The sequence below is a fragment of the Mercenaria mercenaria genome, chromosome 8, assembly GCF_021730395.1.
Source record: "Mercenaria mercenaria strain notata chromosome 8, MADL_Memer_1, whole genome shotgun sequence".
NCBI classification, from domain to species: domain Eukaryota; kingdom Metazoa; phylum Mollusca; class Bivalvia; order Venerida; family Veneridae; genus Mercenaria; species Mercenaria mercenaria.
This window is the reverse complement of record NC_069368.1, coordinates 16,594,690-16,616,073: the sequence shown is the minus strand read 5'-3', so window position 1 is coordinate 16,616,073 and position 21,384 is coordinate 16,594,690. Positions and strand designations below refer to the sequence as shown.

General features: G+C 34.4%; 2 protein-coding genes across 2 annotated transcripts; both read right to left on the bottom strand.

Annotated features, from left to right (window-relative positions):
• Positions 1 to 5,495: 5,495 nt before the first annotated feature.
• LOC128559160 (uncharacterized) lies at positions 5,496 to 8,812 on the bottom strand. Its single transcript, XM_053550367.1, has one exon. The coding sequence runs from the start codon at positions 8,786 to 8,788 to the stop codon at positions 7,085 to 7,087; it is 1,704 nt and encodes a 567-aa protein (XP_053406342.1). The 5' UTR covers positions 8,789 to 8,812; the 3' UTR covers positions 5,496 to 7,084.
• Positions 8,813 to 12,235: 3,423 nt separating this feature from the next.
• On the bottom strand, positions 12,236 to 13,973 carry LOC128559159 (uncharacterized). The gene has a single exon (XM_053550365.1). The coding sequence runs from the start codon at positions 13,435 to 13,437 to the stop codon at positions 12,319 to 12,321; it is 1,119 nt and encodes a 372-aa protein (XP_053406340.1). The 5' UTR covers positions 13,438 to 13,973; the 3' UTR covers positions 12,236 to 12,318.
• Between the last annotated feature and the right edge of the window lie 7,411 nt (positions 13,974 to 21,384).

Genomic DNA, 21,384 nt, shown 5'->3' with positions numbered 1-21,384 from the left:
GGATTCCTTTTCATTTAAGCAAATAATTTGTTCAGCTTAAACAGTGACAATCATTGATCATTTTTTATTTCATTTTATATCTTACTATAAATGGTAACAAATTTATCAAAGGAAAAATCTTGTAACCCAGGTAAAATACATGGAAGCAGGCATTATAACTTCTTATCGATCCGCCAGGGATGAATGACATCATTTTCGAATGTGTCGCAGCGATAAGAATTCTTTAACGTCGATATTTTATATGATTCACTAATTCAAGCAATCGGGTAATCGCTATTGTGTTTAGGTATATAATAAACAACTCATTAAACGGCAATGACATTCCTTGAGTGGTTATTAGCACTCTTTTTAACTCACCACTGTTGTTTCTTTAAAGTTTTCAGCGAAAAGTCCCGAATAAACAGCCGGCAGTCTACCAGCTCGGTGACGGTGAACATAGCTCCAGTTTGATATGGCCTAATAAAAAAGTATGATATAATTGGACTTCTCTTTATCATAAAGATTTACTAATGGACTGGTTAATTGCAGCTTTTCACTTATCGAACTTATCTGATTTTATATGAGCCGTTAATTGAAAACCTAAAAACGTGACCTATTGAAGCATGATTATTATCGTTTAGTGTATAATAAACATTGCACGTGCGCATGTCTAATGATACTTCATCCTAGTTTATGTAAAGGAGAAAAACCTCAAACTGTCCATTATGTGAAACAATGGACAAATCGAGGCGCAACTAATGGATAGTTTGAGGCTTTTCTCTGACTTAAAACACGGTCCTCACGAAAAATTCAAGATTGTCGTGATATTTTATAATGTCTCTAATATTGTCCTCTTTGAGGCAAATACAATTCATTGATTTGTGTCCCTGTGCTAAGTAAAAATACCAAGTCCAATAGAGTTTAAATTAGATTGCATATAAATATAGTTTTGCAATTAAAAGTTTTTTTTAAACACTAACGAAATTCTGTGCTGATTCTTAGGAAAGTTTCGAACATATCTCGTTTTTTCATATTTATGAATGATTTGAAGTACCTTTACAAAAAGTAAAATTTAACTTGGCCATACGATGTATGTATCAATAGTTGTCCATGCTTTGTTCGTGCTGAGTTTACAGTTATACATAAATCACGGATCCAGGTGAAGACATTCTAAAATGTATTTATGTATTTTATAGCATTATTATAAAACAATCGTTCTTATCTCGTAATTATGAGATATTCTATCAATTTTATTAGAAGAAAATTATACGTATTATATGAGATATTTACAAGTTATGACTCGTACCTCGTTTTGACGAGAAAATATTTCGTTATTACAACAATAAATAACATTGTTATTACAAAAAAATTGTATTGTAAAATTAAAATCATCATTATACCGAAACATGCAGAAAAAACTTTAGGGAACTTTACGGTTTTTTTTGTTGTTGTTTTTTTTTTTTTGTTATTGTTTTTTTTTTTTTTTTTTTTTTTTTTTTTTTGTTTTGTTTTGTCTTTGTAGGAGAAAGACTAAATTGAATATTTCTGGGTAGGACTACATCAAATGTCAGTTATGGCAAAAAATTAACCAATTTTACACGAACACTGCATGAAAAAGATAGGTCTGCAGCATTTGAAAAAGAAAGGAAAATCATGTTTTTAGCTCGACTATTCAAAGAATAGGTAGAGCTTTGGACTCTAGTTTGTTATTTCTGCCCATTGTTTTCTCGTGTAGGGCCCAACCATTATTGTATCCGCTTTTCATGGAATTGCACATTGTGCATCAATGAAGGTTCCATGTGCACCGCCGTATGAACACATCTATGGATGATTCTGATACTTATAACATGTGTAAATGTTAAATTCTGCTCAACCCGGGGCTAGAGGGCGTGGGCGGTAACTAGCATTTCCACTACCGTCCATGAACAGGTTCAAGCAAACCGAGCCTGCAACAATTTCGTTTAAATCGTGTTTGGCGACCTGTGGTTTTCCATTTTTTTATTTCATCTATGAGTCTGCGTCCGCGTCGGCGTCCCGATTTGGTTAAGATTCATCAAAAGTGTTTGGCAGTTTGGAGACCATCACTCGGGTGAATATTTTGAAAATTTATATCTCGTAGACCATTACCATTTATAATAAATATACTGAAATGTTCAGAGTAAGTAGGAAATACTTTATTCAAGGTAAGAATGTTTGGAAATGTGTATTCTGTTTAATATCACATGCACCTCGGCTGTCAACGTTCTGATTTGTAGAAAATATCAAACTTCTTTTTCAAACGTATTTTTCTTTAAGTTTGTTTTGGTTGTGTGTGCAACATATTTATCTGGGTACTCCCAGTAATGAAATATGGTTAACTTACATATTTTCTTGAACATAACACTATTTTGTCAATTTGACAGCTCTACTTTCACTTTCATTTTGCAATTTTTGCAACGTTTGAAATGTACATGTTTTTAACATTTTCAACACTGGGAGTACCTGGAGAAATATGCTAGGCACACAATAAGTACAGACATAATGTCAAAATTTTTGAAAAAAAAAGTTTGATATTTTCTACAAAACAGAATGTAGACGGGCAAAGTACATGTGATATACTAGTTAGAGAAAATTTATTATTCCAAATATAACTCTTCTCTTGAAAGACACTTCTACTTATTCTGAATACCGCCTCGGTGGCCTAGTGGTAGAGCGTCCGCTTCGAGTGCGGGAGGTCGTGGGTTCGATCCCCGGCCGCGTCATACCAAAGACGTAAAAATGGTACTCGCTTGCCGCTCAGCATTAAGAGGATAATGCTAGGACTTGTCAGCTCGGTGTCAGTATAATGTGACTGGGTGGGGTATCATGCCACGTGTCTACGGCGTGATATTCCAGTGAGGCAGCACTATAAAGTTGGGCATTGTGCTCACTGCTACAAGTAGACACCGTCGTTTATATGACTGAAAAAATTTGAAAAAAACGTTAAACCCGAACACACAACACACACACACACACTTATTCTGAACAGTTTGGTATACATTTTATGAAAAGCAAAGATCTATGATGCCTAAAAATATAAAACAAAAATTCACCTGAGGGGCGGTTTCAAAACACTTTACATGAACCTTATTCACAGTGATAAATTGGCTTACACTGCATAGGTCCCATAACTCTGTTTTGCTTTTGAATAAAACTTTGCCCCTATTACGACTTAGAATTTTTTGATTAAGGTTTTATATGTAACCTGGCATTTCAGTACCTACTAATGGAAATGGATCAAAACGTCACACACTTGTCCACTGTGATGATCTGATATGCAGTGCTTAGGAGTCATAACTCTACATTGCATTTTTACAAAATTATGCATTTTTTTTCGACTAAGCAGTTGTTGGGGTTTTTTTTGTATGTAAGCTGGAATCTCTCGGTACCTTCTAATAGAATGGATTGAAACTTGCACAATTGTCCATTGTCATGAGCTGATATGCTTTGCACAGGTTCCATTAACCTTTTTGCAATTTTACAAAAAGATGCCCCCTTTTCGACTTTAATATTCATTCAATTGACAAGACTGTTAAGTAGTCGAGCGTTGCTGTCCTCCGACAGTTCTTGTTTTTATATTACGTTGCCTATAATCATCTATTTTCGACTGAAAATGCCATATAAGGTGTATATCTGCGATACTTTTCTATTGCGATTTCTAACGGTTGAAGATTTACTTTTGGCACATTGTTTGATTTTCGTTTGACTGATAATTTGTGGGCCGATTTGGGTTAAAATCATGCGTTTCCCTTCAGGTTTTTTTTATTGCAGCTACAAAGTTTGAAAAAAAAAAATAAAAAAAAAATAAGCAAGGCAGTTTATATTTCGAAACTTTCGAATTTCATAGGTTGATGTACTCGCACCTCTCAACGTACAAGGTTGTTACTATACCTGTCCATTATTAACCTGTACCTGTCCATTCTTAAAGTATCCAGTATTTTAAGAATGGACAGTTACAGGTTAATAATGGACAGGTATAGTAAAATAATCGTGTGTATAGAGCGGTATCGGTACAATAACCTATATAATGGACAAAACTAACAAAGGATTACATCACAACCGTGTTTTAAAAAGTATTAATTAGATATGAAGGGATTCAAAGAGATTTGATTTTACTTTCAATATGGTAAACACAAAAATATGGACGATACGTGATAGGCATACATATTTTCAATGCATATCATGTTACTTGTGTCCTCTCCATCATCCAAACATTGGTATATTTTCAAAAACAGAAATTAAATTATTATGCAACCTTCTGCATTTATGACAGTTTTATAATTCATTATAATAAACTTTTTTTTTACTTAGGGAAAATTCACTGTGGGCCACCGCATTGTAATGGTCAGAGGCAAATGTACACGTGCCTTAACTGGTTATTGGCTTAATCGTTCAAAATCTCATTCATGTTCCAAAGTTATGGAACAGTCTAAGAACGTTGACCATGCCAGGTTAATAAATTACACACATGATAGTATCAAACAGCATAGTACATAAGAAACAAAAATCCTCTGGTAAATATATCAAGAGAAGCAACATTAAGTGCCTGAAGACAGATGTAGAAGCAATTAAGTAATATTTGATGAAATCAGAAAAAATATCTTCGTTGATTCATCGGTACAAGAAAATTCCTGGTTGTTATTTCACCTTGAAGGAAGTCAGATTCAACAATTTTGGACGATTTTGACTTTTATGACGGAAGTTAGATTCAACAATTTTGGACGATTTTGACTTTTATGACGGGAGTCAGATTCAACAATTCTGGACGATTTTGACTTTTTAACACACTACACAGGAATGTGTCAGTTGCCTTAATTCTAAACATGTATACAATGTACTCGGATATTTCGATCAACTTTTCATAAAATTGAAATGGAACTAATGCTTCAATATGTACAATATCATTTTATATATTCGTGAATAGATCATTAAATTACAAATAAAAATACATTTTTTATATGACTAATAAATTATCGCTTACTTTGCAATATATTTAAATTTGTCGGCTAATTCGAGTCATTATCACTAAATATTGCTGCTACTCATTCCTACATGTAGATGTCTACCTACGGATACTACTTTCGTAAAACAGGCACCTGAATGATATGTCAACTTTATGATCGTTCGGATTTTAGAAAACAATAAGTTTAGGTTAATTGAATAATAAACACTGTAAATTTTAATTACTACAATTTCAACACTGAAACAATTATTCAGTGTAAAACATAGTAACATGTACTTCTGACATGAGTTCAAGACGTTTTCAAATGAATTGAGTAATAGTGATGGATTTTGTTTTGAAATACACTATATTGGATGATTTTTGTTTAAATTAACAATTTTTTTAACACATATTTCAGAATTTATTTATCTACAGTGTAATAATTATATAAGGTACATAACATTCATGCATTATTTATTTAAGTACATCACCGGACAATAAAGCAAGCTTCTCTTGAAGAGAGCAGCTCTTTATTTTCTTGGCAAAGATTGGCATCTCGAGTCACTATACGACATAATTATATTGTTTTTATCACTTGAAACAATAACATTTGGCTGTTTAATCTGATACTTTTAATTTACAGACAAAACCGTTTCCTAGTTTTTTTCGAGGCATTTGTTGTCATCATCAGCTGCTGTGAAATGTTTAGACTGACCCAATTTGAGACTGATTCGGAATACCCGAGTAGACTGTACTAATAGTTAAGGATAGCAGTTTTACTAAATGCAGTGTATTTTAAAGCATTATTAATACATCAAAATTAAGAAACAATACAAAATATTGTCGACCATCTAACGGATATTTTATTAATGATTGTTTTATTAATCAGCACGTCACTACAGTAAAGTCCCGAGGATTTGTAAGAAGCATATCATAGGGGTTTTAATCCATTTAGTCAAGGGGAACTCCGAGGCCGAGTTGTTAAAGTCGTTGGCTTCAAATCGTTTGCCCCTCGCCGATGTGGGCTCGAGCCTCACTGGGGGCATTGATTTTTTTATGTGAGGAAGCCGGTGGTTTTACCCTGGTGCCCACCCGTGGTGAAATAATGCACGGAGGGGCACCTGGGGTCTTTCACCACAGTCAAAAGCTTGAAGGTCGCCATATGACCTATAATTGTTTCGGTGCGAAGTTAAACACAACAAATACAATAAAAATGTTCCGTCAAACACAATTAAAGTGGAGAAAAGCTTAACGCCCAATATTGAAAGAACTGAACAACAAATACGCGTTGTCTCCCAAAACAGCCGGATCATAATTACCATATAACTGAAATTGTTCAGATAAACAACATATACAGTTAAAATTCGGTATCTTCAACTCGCTTTACTCAAAGTTATATCTATCTCGAAGACATTGTCGAGTTCCGTCCCGAAAACACGTGAACAAAATATCATTTTAGTCGAATTTCGTTTATCTCAAGAAGAAAAATGCTCGAATTCGTAAATTAATGACTGTCCACCTTATACTTCAAAATTGCTAACAAAATCAAACGGTTGGTAGTTTATTTTTAAATCACCAAAGTAAGCCTGTTTACCAGTACGATCTGCACATTTAGAAGTATATGAATACAGTTATTACAAATTCACAGATAAATTTTGTATTGAAGAATGACCACTGCCCACCTTATTTGTTTATACTAATTTATTTTAGCTCGATAGTGTAAAAGCTTTAAGCTCTCTCGAGTACGCTTCCTGAAAAACCCAGTACTGGTGTCAAATGAGAAGGCATTGTCGTGACCCCAGTGGGGCTCGAACACGCGACCCCCGGCTTGAGCGGCCAACACCTTAACCACTAGGCCACCTCTCCCGTTTTAAATTCCAACCTTATTAAATATATTTGAATAAGAGTTTCTAGAATTGAAGTTAATATCTCATGAAAAAAATATTTAATGAAAGACAGGCACTGGTTATCTTCAACCTTTAGCCTGCTGACGGCAAGTGATTCCACTTTTGCGACCGGTGCAGACCAAGATCAGCCTGCGCATTCAGTCAATAAATTGTCAGTAAAGATCCCTTCAAATAATAAATGGTATTGCCCAAATTAAATGATGGACCAGTCCATTTTAGAAATTTAGCAGGGTAAGGGTTAAGAGACAACTGAAACATGGACTTGCCGAGTCGTTTCATCCGAGCGGCCATTTTCTTTCGCGTGGCTCTTAGCGCGTAACATGAAGAACACTCGTTTATTCAGTACAAACGAAAACATGATAAACACGCCCTGGCCAGCATTGAGAACTATATAGGCATAGGCAAAAAGAAGTATGTCAAAGAACTGATATAAGAATCCAAATACCCATGTGATACCAGTTAGAGTAGATAGCTTGAAAAATATCGTTATATTGTGCCGTTCGTGGTTACTATGTTTTGCCATGTCTGGTAAGCGGGCAACGATCCAAATGACATAAACAAACATACCAAAGTTGGCCGTGAGAACAAGACCAAGCGGGACGGCAACAAATAAGAGAATCATGTTCGAGTCTCGAATATAGCAGCTAGAACCACCGTAGCCAAATCCAGTAGAGTGCTTGCTTGAAATAAGGGCGACAACAATGTTAGATACTATCAGAAGAGCAGATATTACTTCAGTAAATATCAAGTAATGAAAAAATTTGTAGGTATGAACAGGGCCAGGTCTATCTTTTATCTTTCCGAAAACAGTCGCCATATGAAAGGTACAGATGAACATCCATAGGAAACTGGACAGCAGAGTGTAGTGGAGAAGAACGCCCACTGCAGAACAAATCCATTGCACGTTTATGTCTGTTACAGCAATTACCAAAGCCAACGTATGTGCAAGGAAAAGGTGAAAGACTAGAGCCATGTTATTCAATCCAGGAAGAGTTCTTAAACTAGGCAGCATAGAATAGATTACAAAGGTCAATAAAAGGGATATGATAGAACAAACTAGACAAATGATAGTCAAAAGAACCAACTGGTCATTAACTTCGGGAATTTCTTCTGAAGGTAACTGCGAAAAATACTCATCAGAACAAACCAGTACGGCTCCTGCATTTTTAGAAGACAAAATCTTTGAGAACGTCAAGTCTAAGGACGACATGTCAGAGAAACCGTCAGTTTTAATTCTTCTGTTAGCAATATCTATATTAAATTCGTTGCGGTTAAGTTCTATACAGGCACAAAAAGGATTTGGCTGAATTGATAATGTAGATTCACATCTTTCTTCAGGTGCCAAAAAATCCTCGTGAAATAACACGATTCCTAATCCATCTTCAGGATCATTCTGACCGCCTAAAATCATTGTATACTGAAAAGGGTCTAGATCAAGTTCATCTACAGTTTTTACAAATTCGTCACTGACATTGTAATTATATTTTGTTGGCATTTCTAAATCATCTGGTTGGTACTGGACAAGATATTGGGCATAATAATCGTGTGTTGCAAAAAGCGCCGCCATTTCCTCTAGGGTCGCGGAAATATTTCTTATCTCTTCAAAGCTGAAATCCACTACAATAGCCAGATAAGAAACGAATGTCATAATATCCGTTAAATTTTCTTCTTTCATTGAAATAACTGTATTTTCAAGACTTTGTTCAAGCTTCACGTAGGCGTTAAAAGCACATAGATTTGCGCTATATGTTGTGTACAACAGAATCAGTTTTGAGTAGAATTCATTTAGAACCGACTGGGCCAACATCCCAAGATGAACCCATCCAAGACTTTTAGTAGCATGTGTAGGAAGAAGATTAAACCGGAGTCCAAACACAACATCGTTATCTGAATACACCATTTTCTTATAAAGAGGAGTGCACTTGTCTTTGGAAAGCATCATACCAGGCGCGCACGATAGTCGTCGACATACTTTCTGTAAAAAAAATAGTAAATATATATCCTTTTCTTAATTTGTGCATATTATGTAAACATTATTCTAACACGATCCGCAGCAGTTGCTATAAAAACATATAGCGAAATCGCCTATACATGAATCTACGATAAAATATGGTTGGCTGTTACATTTCACCCCCTTATGAATGTAACATAAGAGATTCTACTTCAGTTCCATTACATACGAATTATTTCAGGACCAAACGGTTGAAAACAGCATTTCAAAAACATAAATATAATAAAAAGTCATACTGACCTATGTGTAGGTCCGTAAAACACGCTCTGATCTGTACGAGCGAATTCAATTAGCTTAATTATTATTCAGCGGTGACGTCATAAATGTATGACATAAAGTATGACGTCATAATGATGTGACGTCATATAAAAGTTAAGCTCGTCACTCGTAATACAGGGTCAACTCGCTTATTTTGATGATTCTGTTCATAATTAGTTTGCGAGCTGTTAGATTGCTAAATTATATATATTTTTCAAAATTCTGATAAAAAATAAACAAGTACATATACGTTCAATTAGCTATGCAACACTTTCTAACCATAGGGGGTAAATTGTAACAGCATATGACCCGAATGACGTATTACGCTGAAAATGTAGTACGTACTGTAAAATGCGAATTTTTTGCGTTGTTAGAATCGAAATAATAAATATGTTTCAATAATTTTATCAATTAATAAAACATGGGCAGTCGTTTGGATGCGAATAATTAAATCACTCGTGCTGCGCACTCGTGATTTAATTATTACGCATCCAAACTCCTGCCCATATTTTATTAACTGATAAAATATAGGAACAGATTTATTATTTCTTAAATAAAGTCTTTGTCACTCTCTTGTTGCTTTCTAACAATCACTCAGAAATAATAATCAAAAAGATCTTTGTAGGAAATAAAACGCAACAAATCAAACTTATGACTAGTACTGATTTGGGTTGCTTGAGTCTGTTCATTACAGGTAATGAAAAATACAACACATCCTCATTCCCCTTGGCACAGGCTTAAACGAAATTCTGTTATACTAAAATCGAATGGATTCTATGATCCGTAAAAAACAGATAAAAAATAATAAAACGAAGACAGAAGTTCATTGTATCTGGAAACCTTCTTAACAACGCAGTCCATTAATTGTAAAATTATGCACTATTACTGTATATTTAGGGGGGAAAAAACGCATTTACGAATACATGTTATTCGGTACTCAAGACGTCAATGAAATCTCGTTGTATAATTGAGCCGTGTCATGAGAAAACCAACATAGTGGGTGTGCGACCAGCATGGATTCAGACCAGCCTGCGCATCCGCGCAGTCTGGTCAGGATCCATGATGTTCGCTTTTAAAGCCTACTGCAATTAGAGAAACCATTAGCGAACGGCATGGATCCTGACCAGACTGTGCGGATGCGCAGGCTGGTCTGGATCCATGCTGGTCGCAAACCCACTATGTTGATTTTCTCATGGCACGGCTCAATTGATCAAGTTCAACAGATGATGTTAACATTTCTGTAACAGTTCATGTAGATTTATAATATTTACTGAAGTAGGTATTCCCGAGTCGACCTATATTAGTCATAACCTCCAAAATATTCGGGTTGATAACGAAATGGAGCTAGCGATTCTTGCTGAGTAAGCAGTAAGTCCGTATGTGGTTTATATCTGTTTAAATGCACAATCACTTTTTACATTTTTGAAAACACATAGTGAATATAAATATTTTTATGAATAATATAAACTTCCCTTTTTACTGCTTAGCATAGAAACAATATCCAGAGTTACTAAAATGTAATTTCAGCTAAACATGTGGAATCGACGTCGGAAAATATGCATTCCCTTTTTATATTCATCCTTGTTCTACTTTCATCTTCAATCTCTTTCCCCACCCACTTTCTACCCCTTACCACTCCCTCCCCCTCACCCCCCCCCCCTCCTCCAATCTATACTTGGCATAAATTTATATGTACTTTTTAGATTTATGTAGCAACCCGTCTGTAATATTTTTCCGTTACAGCTTCTTTTTGTTGTGGGCCTACTTTGCAAATGCGTGGCTCTGAGGCTGTGTTTTAGTGCTCCGTGCTTCCGAGAAATCTACCCTTACCTATTATCTTATGTACATGACTGTCGATGAATGTACTCCGCAACAACCATTTATGATGATCATTTATATTAACTGTCAAATTCGTTTGACATGTGAGCTGTAAGGTTATTACGGACTATCTTGGCGGACAACTCCAAATCAAAGTTTTTGCGCCAAAAATTAAAATATCGTTACGTTTACATGTAAATAGTGTAATAATTCTGTGGTTACTCTTCTTCGTTCGTCATATAGATGTATTTCTTAATACCTCCAGTATGGCAATAATTTTTTTATTTTCTGGTTCTTGGGAGCCCCGACCCAATTTTCGATTTTGAAATAAAAATAAAAGATTTTTTCGCTAATTTTATTTTTATTTTCCCCACCGATAGTCCGGACTGAACACAAGCGAAAATAAAATCGTAAACGGCCATTTCGTTCGTTTCTCTAAATGCACACCTTTCCGTTTCAAAGAGTCCGTTGTGCCGATAATTTTGGTTGTGCATCTGCATGTTCGAGATCAAATATGGATTCTGCGGCATACTTCAAAGTCTCTGTAAAGTCTGTTAAAAACGTTTGGAAAAGAACCAAATATGCAAGATTCCATTACATTATTCGATAGGGCGTTATCTTGGCGAATTTTTAGAAGATGAACATGTACTGATCGGACGGGTTTCCAGCGATAATTTTGATATTGAACTCGATACCCCAGTTGAAGTTATTCATGGTTTCGGGTAGGTGCATAATATATATTTTTTAAAAGTCCAAAGACATAGCGTATACAAGTAAAACAGGTATGTTAGTAGAGTAGCAGGGGATCTATTTTCTTGGAGTAGCAAAAGATTGAGTAACAAACCTCCGACCTAGATGACAAGTCTCTCTTAAATAGATACTAGACAACGGATCTGCTCACTCTGACTGTAGAAAATAGATATGAAGAAGAGCGAGCAGAAACTGTGCTGATATTTGGGGCACTTAAAAAATAAAAAATAAATGCCATTTGGTTTTTTTTGTTTTTTGTTTTTTTTTCATCTCGACTCGGGGATTTAAACACTTATTTTTATTTTCTCCTCCTACCCAAGATCCTGGCAAAAATCTCCCGAGAACCAGAAAATAAAAAAGTCTTGCCTATACAAATACAATTTTCATTTATGATATCGAGCATTTCCCAAGTGCGTCCAAAATACAAATTTTTATATCATATAATTTATATTCGATCATGCGCGTTTGACTGAAGTCATATGTCTTTTATTTATACAAGCACACATTCCTGAACTTAAATCTTATGATATAAAAGAATTTGACTTGCTAAAATGTTATTACAATATAAGTCGGAATAGTATCGTTATATCGTTACAATCCCATTCGTCTTCTTTTAGAAATCGTTAATTAATTTGTTACATCACATATACATGGCATGCGACTTTGGAAAGTACCTTTGATTTAAGCCTTTGCTCTGTGAAGATTCTATTAGTAATCAAGACCATCATTTGGCAAAAGCTTACCTTAAGAGGGTCAAATTTGGAGCCACTAGAACATTTCGTTTCTATATATTTGTAAGATGGAACTTCTAATTCGTTAAAATCTAAAAGTGCCACAAATGAATCCATGCCATCCTTCGCGTCCTCGTGCTGACATACACTGTAAGCATCTGCTAGTGTATGACCATTACAAAGAAAACAGTGTACATTTTTAAATCCTCTATATTCTGACCTGTACGACAGACATGCCGATTCCAGGCTGTGGTCGAAGTGTCTCCAATTCCCTGTTACATTGCATTTATCTATTTCACCGCTACATGATTTCACAGCATACCATGGTGTTGTAAATGACGGTTCAAATAAGATTTGACAAAGTGATTCTTCAGAAAGCTTAATGTGAATTTCAGATATATTCGATAATAAAAATTCCCTATGATTTTTACATATAACTTTTGTGTTCCAAACATGTTGAGTTTTCTCGGCAGCGTCGTGACAAACAGCACAGTATACATTTTTAAAGGTAACGTTCATTGTTTCAGATGACCTGGGCATAAGCGTTTTAACGTCGTCTTGGTCAAAATTGAAATCATGGTATTCTCTTGAACACTTAACTTTTATATCTTCATTTGTGAAATTCGATGGACAATTTCCAATCATGTTATACGGCTTTCCATTCAATTTCTTTAAACTGTATGGTCTTATTTGCGCGTAGACACATTGAGTCTGTGATTCTTTTATTTCCAGAGTTTCGATTTCATTTAAAAACCGTTCTGGTTTGTCCGGACAGCATGCATTGGCGCAGTTGACGTCACAATCACAAGAAAAACAACAGGGATATAGAGAAAGTTCACGATGGGTAAAGTTATCATGCGCTGTGCTGAAACACAGGTCTGTAAACGGACACAGTCTCTTAAAGTCCTCCAAACTTTGTTCTAGAACAGTGTCTTTTCCATCAATATATTTGGAACATCTGGCACATCTAACAAATAACAATATCAAGAAGAATTGTAACGAATTGTCTATCAACCTCACCATTCTGTTCCTCGATTTTACACAGATACAAGCATTACTGGTTTGGCTGTTTTTGTTTTATATTGTCACGATCAACGCGTTACCCGCCTTTATCTCATTTTATAATGACTTGCACTGATTGTTAATATAACTATTCAAAACGAATTCATTCGACTTTTCCAAAGTATTCTGACAAATAATTAGACTCTGAATGTATCTCCCAAGAACCTCGTCCAGAAATGAGAAAATTGGGAATCTCTAAAAGCTCTTTTTATTTATAAGTGAACCTACGCACCGAGTATTCTCTGATATTAAGATAAATATTTGTTTCTTGTCCGTCATTCTAGTTATATTTTATACACTTACAGCCTTCAATTAAACACGTTTATGAATATATATAAAACACGTATCTCATAAAAAAAATTATATTTAAATATTTATATACTGTAGAATGAAGTTATCAAAATAAAAAAAAAAAACCTTCAAACTAGGAACAATCCTCAGTTGGTATAAAGTTTGAAATGCAATAACATCATACGGAATTTTTCTCCTCGTAAAAGTAATTTACACATATTGTCATGGATATTCTCTTTCATTGTTGTTTCTTTATTAAAGAAGATTAGGGTGTTTTTGTCGATGTTCTCCAATGCAGATCCCAACCAAGCTCTGTCAAGCCTGAGCCTTATAGTCTCTCAGATGATCCTGTCGATATTCTTCAGTGAAACACCATAACCAAGACCCGTGAAAACCGAATCACAGATATCTCCCGGTCAATATTCTCCAACTAAAAGTCTCATCCTAGCACTGACATGCTCGAGTTTGTCCTTGTCGATATTTTCCAGTCATTATCCAAACCAATGCCTCTTTAGGGATATTTTAAGATTAAAATTCTCTACAATGTCAAATCAAGCCTGAGTTTTATAGTCTGAGAAATCCCGGCCGATATTCCACAATGAGACATTACAACTAAGCCCTGTAATGTCCGAGTATTGTAATGAATCAAATGTCCATGTCGACATTCTCCAATGTTACACCAAACCAAGCCCTGTCAAGCCGGGTTATATAGTCTTTCGGTCCGAGTCTCTGATTAAGCGGTGGTACTTTTACCTAGATTTTTTGAATGCTTCCAGCGCACCTCCCAGGCCATCGCAAAGCACGCGCACTGCTCATAATTTTCAGTGCAATGTCATGTACCTTATTACGCAAATTCATCTAAGCAACGTTTCCCTGACTACAGACGGGCGTCGCCAAAACAGCGTCACGTCACATTATCACATAGCGCGTAATACACGTAATAAACGTCAAACTCTTATGAAGTACGTAAATGTTTAAGCAATGAGTTAACTCGGCACTAATACAGCACGTCAAACTTTCGCCGTTAGAGGTCTATGGAACAAGCTCGTACAAAAAATAATAAACAAAAATAAACATTAGAAAAACCTTGCTTAGCCTTTTACAAATGTCGATTCAAGAAGCTTCTATTTACTAAAAAGGTTTCCTTTATTCCTATCGACTAAATCGTAACAATTTGTGAAGATGAATAATCACAACCTGTTAATGAACAAAACAGATCAGATTTTATCGTTTGTAGAGACTTCATATCGGCGAATGTCTCATTAATAACGTGTTACTAATGGATTTTTTAACACCAAAACAACATAAATCATGCTGAAATACCTGATAGAATTTTATTTATGAGTGACGTGCCCATTAAATTTTTAAAAGGTCCCATTATGGCCTGTTTACATCAAATTGAAAATGGCTGCTTAGTGTTAATGTGAAGTTGTCCAAAATATAGTTCCATGATGTATAATATGTCAAATAATGATGTGACAGCTACACCTTGTTTGGCTAGATTTATTGTGGACTGTATTGAGACCAGATCTAAACCTATTTCACTAATATTATTATTGTTATTATACCAGATTTATATAGCGCCCTTTTCATGATAAACACGTTCAAAGGTGCTTTACATATAGCAAACGCAGCCACACGGGACGCGTAATTCATCCGATACTAGTACAGACACAGAGGGACAGTGAGACAAAGCCCCCAGAACAGACAGAGAGAAATCCTTTTTAGATACAGACTTGTCCGGCTAACTCTATGTGAATAGACGGTCTGGTCCTTTAATGTGCCCGGTGTATAGCACCGATACACGCGAAGCCGTCTTACCCGGGAAGAACCTGTACAGGCCTCTAATATGAGGGTCATTCAATTAATAATGCAAATTCCTGAATATTTTTGAGTCGTGTTGCACGATGTCTCTAAGAGAAGTCATGGAGCAATAGCAATAAATTCGATCACACTAGTTAGGCAAAACGACAGTGCTCGCGTTGTTATGTGAGAACGAGCTTACAGACAGAACAGACATGTAAAATTGGTTATGTTTTGCTGTTGTATCATCAATATCGGCGTAATTCAGCCATCCTCTTTTACCTAAAGAATCTTATACCTAAAGACTCTGTATTTAAGAGTACTGTTGCTACCGGTGGCATTCCTTATGCCGTTGAAATATACTTTTAAAATGCAACGTTAGGGGATACCGATCGCTATACACTTTCCTAAAACAAACGTCAAATATTTATCCTTTAACGTGAATGTCTTAATTTTTTATAAGCTGAGGGGACCAAAAGCGTCTACCATGCATCCCTCTCTAGACATTATTTCATAGGTACCAAATTGTTCGGCAAAATCAACTCTTTCAAAATAAAAAAAAAATGTTGCCATGAAAAAAAAAGAACTATTATGATTTCACTGTTTCCATGGCAACCGTTCATTTTTGGAACGGAAAACCATATTGATGATAATCAGTCAGATCTTGGTCAGTTTTAGTGATAAAACAATAAAACAACAATGTAATGGTATTGAAATGGAGCTAAGACATTGGCTTTTTAGTATAATAATAATTTTATGTTAATTGAGTAATTTGAATATTCTTGAATATTAATGAGAGTGTTATAAAATGACAAATAACATTTTCTAAGTTTTAAATCAATTCAAATGTACCAAACAGATTTTATCTTGTGTTTAAGTCTCTTAGTGTTTTCTTAAATAGCATTTTAAATTAAAAAAATATATATTAATTTTCATCAATAAAATAACGATTATGTGAGCTATATTGTTTGGAAATATAGTTTAAACACTCGTTTGAAGGAGGAATCAGTATGTAACATACTTCACACATGTTACGTTACCATTTTACTACATCATTATTAAGAAAATATGTATCAATCAGATATGATCTGGTCTTAAAGTCCCTCAGAATAATAGCTGACTTGATTTGTGTCTGTTAATTAGGTGCAGTGAAATGTTTAACTGTCCTCACGTTCCTAGCACTAGCTTAAACAGTGTTCTGTCACAGTAAAATTAAATCAACTAACTAAAATCTGAATCTTAAATCCTGCTGAAATGTCTGAAACATATGAACTGAACACAATTTGAGGCAGCAGTGTTACAAGAACCACATTCTGCACGTCTTGATTAAGATGTGACTTACGATATTTTCACTTTAATGTTCCCCACTATAGCATATTTGCTCTCTTATTAGTTAGCTGTTATAAATAATGTGTTGCTTTGTATCAAATTATTTATAGAATGGAAAGCAACTGAAAAAAGGGATCATAGGCTTTCCAAAAATCACTTTTATGAAAGGCATTTTATTACACTTTGATTCTGAAGCAGTTTGTATCATTTTATTATAAATGCTCCCAAGTCTTTCGCTACAGTTTGGACTTTTCACAAAGACAGTCATGCCTATACATAGCCTTTGATACCTAATTTAATAGATATTCAAACTTTATTTGCTATGACTGATACATAGTTTCTCCTACTGTTACTCTTAATGTTCCAGTATATGCAGGAATATTCAGCCACAATTTAGTCTTTGTCTGTACAATTTGAAATATTAAAAGAATATTTTGTATTTTTTGTCATTCTTGCGAATGTTTCACAATGACTACGTCAGTCTGTTTTATTTTATGTCTATCAAATTTAATATATGTCTTATATATGGAGTTGATATCACTAAAATATAACAGTTTTGTCAACCTGGTAAAGGTTTCAAATCTTAAGTTCTTACTTTAGATACTTGCATATTTTCTTTTGTTTGTTAGTTTTGGTTTAGCACCGCTTTGCAACAGAAATTCAGTCATGTAAATTCAGCTAACCTAACCAGTGACACCGGATCCTGTACCAGAACTAATCAGTTCTCTACTGTAACAAGTAAGTGCTAAGTTCTTCATATTAATCAGTTGAACGCCGAATGAACTCAGACTCGACCACTTTGTCGAATCGTCATGGAGAACAAAGGTCTCATCCAGATATCTTACTCAAGACCCTATGATTCCTCCTATTGAGCTAATTTGATTGATTTTGTATATATCTTTATATAACCTATAATTTTTAAAATTAAAACAAAATACTTTTCATAAAACATGATTTTATTTCACTGGAATGACTGCACATATCACTTGTATGATCATATGAATGCACAGATTGATAGTATTGTGTGTTTTATTGAAATTCCATCCAAAATAATAGTTACATGGCTGGTGCACCATATATATTGCACCATCCATGTAACTATTATTTTAGATGGAATTTCAAAAAGAAAACACACACGCAATATGTATATTAGGCAATATCTGTAACAACAGAAGAAAAATATATTAAATTTTACCCCTAACAATTTAAATTAATCAGTATGTGATAATTGTGTCTTACGTATCTTTAAAAACATGGTAGTGGTAACGTATTTAAATATGTGTTACGGGAAAAAATCTCACTGTCTGACAAGCAAAACAGGATAATACTGTATTCTTATAGTAAAAAATAACTAATATTTATTATGTTTCTAAAATATTTTCTAAATAATTGATGCAATAAAACAGAAAAAGTGGAAACTCGACACTGTCACAGACAAGATTGTTGAAATGGTAACGTGACACGTGTAATGTATGTTACATTATTATTCCTCCTACAATTATGTATTAACTCTTTGTCTGCAAACAATATAGATCACATAAAAATTGTTATGTCATTGATAACAATTAATTATATCATTTTATTCATTTTTAGTGGTCTCAGATTTTTATTACTTGTTTGTGGTACTGTTTCATTATATACAAATTAGCTGAGGATACCTCTTTTATATTTAAAAAAATACCATTAGATCGGCAAAATACTATTTTAAAAAGCACTGGGAGACTTTAAGACCAGATCAAAATTGTATGGAACTTAAACTGATTTAAAACTTAGAAAATGTTATTTTTTTAAACAAAAATATCATTTTGTAACATTTTCATTAGTATTCATGGATATGCAAAACAGTTAGTTAACATAAAAATATTGTTATCAAAAAAGTCAATGTCTCAGTCCCATTTTGATACCATTTCAATTGTTTTATCACCAAAACCGGCCAAGATGTGACTGGTTTTTATCTATATGGTTGTCCTTTCAAAAAAAAAAACGTTTCCCATGGAAACAATGAAATCATAAATAGTTCCATGGGAACATTTTTTTTATTTTTAAAGAGTTGGTTCTACCGAACAATATGGTACCTATGAAAGAAAAAGTCTAGAGGAAGGTGATTGGTAGACGCTTTTGGCCCCCATACTATTCTTTTACTGCATTTCCGAAGGTTGAACTTCTGTTGTTGTTGTTTTTCATTGTCTCTCACAAAGAGACCCTGTCAAACAAAGTCTACATTTATTTAACTTGGTTTGCAAATTATCTTTTTTTAGGTCTTTAATACTTTACAATTAAAGTTAAAAAAAATATTTCGACATAAAATAGGGAGTCTAGTGATGACTATTCTATGTTTGTTCAGTCTCGGGTTATCGTGTCATCATGACACCATTGTCCTTTTATTCAAATCACAATATAATAAAGGTATAGGTATAGTTTGTTTTGTTTTCTTTCTTTTTTTTCTTTTCGTTTTAATTTATACATTTGTGATTATTATAATTATACCTCCTAATAACTTTTAGAATAAACAAAATTAAACCACATACTTGAATCAGGTTAACGGAAAAGACGTACCTATAGCTTTTACATAAATTATTTTTAAAGCTACTTCCCATATGGTAGCATTATCAATAAAGAAAACTGATTTTTGACAGAATTCTTTCATAAATCCATAAGCTTCCCCATTTCTTAAGCGTGCCAGGTTAATACGGATTTCGAATTCATTTTCCCTAGTTTCTTCTTACCACTTGATCATTGCGTCCGCTCACGCTGCTGTGGTATAGATACGCGAGGAAGCTATTACTGTCATGGTAGCTAGCGGAACAACAGTTGTTATATGACTGCGATGGTAAAATGCCATGACTGGCATATTAATTGTTCGTTGGAAGTTAGAATGCGACGTTAGGCATATAACAGTAAAACTTAAAGCATCTAATTGAACAGTTTAAACCGCACTTCTTTGCAAAACACTTGTTAAATGACAGACACAAATTTTCTTATATTTTCAGATTGGGAATTTCCATATTGTTATGTGCGTAAAACAGTTTCAGTATGTATCATTGCTGAGCAGACATAATCGCATCCATGCAAGGGAACGAAATCACCTGTAATCGCCTGTTCTGTATGTGGGAAGGCTTTTTACTTCGAGTATAAACACACGTATGTGTTACATGTGGTAACAGGTTCACGCATAGACAGTCTTAACCTTAACATTTGATGATACATGTTGACAAAATGACCGGATGTGATCAATGTCAAAGCATGTTCGTAAGAAAAGACAAACTTGAACGGCAGAAGCTAGTGTTCTATGCAGATGTTACCAAAACATACCCAGTTTGTTGTCGAAGTTCATGGGAAGAGGCATCAAAATCATTGCAGATGTGCGCATTCATATGCAAAACCGTTTGTTTGTTAGTAAATATAGCATGCAATAAGCATTTCTGGCACAGAGGGCGTCATTCTCGCTGTCAAAGCATTTCCGCAGGAAACGACAGAAGCTAGTATTATATGAAGGTGTTACCTAAACGTATCCCAGTTCATGGAAAAGAGGTACCCGGATCATTGCAGATGTGCGCATCCGTATGCAGAACGACTTGGATGTTAGTATATATGGTACGCGAAAAGCATTTATGGCACAGAGGGCTTCTTTCCCGCTGTTACTTACTCTTAAGACTGAGAAAAGTGAACCTAAATAAAAAGTTAACTAGTATATGATAGTACAGCTGACGCGTAAGAAATACCTTGATTTTACAGTTTGTATATATTCAGTTTATTTTTTTTATTTCCTGCCAAACATATCTGAGTAGAATTGTTAAAGTCTAGGCAACATCTCTTTTACTGACATGAAATAGTTGCCCCTACCAAGCAAACATATTTTGTGGGCTTTGTGCCATATAAATAATTATAATTATACAATAAAAATGTAATATCTTTGTAACTTAATCTTATTTGGACGATGCATCTAAGTGCAAGTAAAGTTATTGCATTAATACATCTGGTTTGAAGGCAACATTATTTTCAGTTCAATGTAGATTATTGTCATTAAGCTTTAGGCCTACACATGACAATGCTTTATTGAAATCATCATTCATAATATATCAATCATTCTTATTTAATTAGTCTAAAGCTGATTCCACGTTAAGCTTTACCCAAGGGTCAGTGTGATATTTTCAGTATTATGACATAAACGTACGCCTTTGTCTTATTCCTTAAATGGAATAAGTTAATGTGCTAATGTGCCGAGTCGCAGAATTATACTCCATCCAAGTATTTATCTTTTTATAATATCATTCAGTACGCCAAAAACGGTCACTTTCTAAGCTCAAGATTAAGTAGTCATATTACTGGAATTTTCTTTTTTGTTTGATTAATTAGTCTAAAGCTAATTCCACGTTAAGCTTTACCCAAGGGTCAGTGTGATATTTTCAGTATTATGACATACAAGTACGCTTTTGTCTTATTCCTTCTATGGAATAAGTTAATGTGCTAATGTGCCGAGTCGCC

Excerpts from the sequence above, each read along its gene's own strand:
- LOC128559160 (XM_053550367.1), bottom strand. The coding sequence starts at position 8,788 with ATGATGCTTTCCAAAGACAAGTGCACTCCTCTTTATAAGAAAATGGTG.
- LOC128559159 (XM_053550365.1), bottom strand. The coding sequence starts at position 13,437 with ATGGTGAGGTTGATAGACAATTCGTTACAATTCTTCTTGATATTGTTA.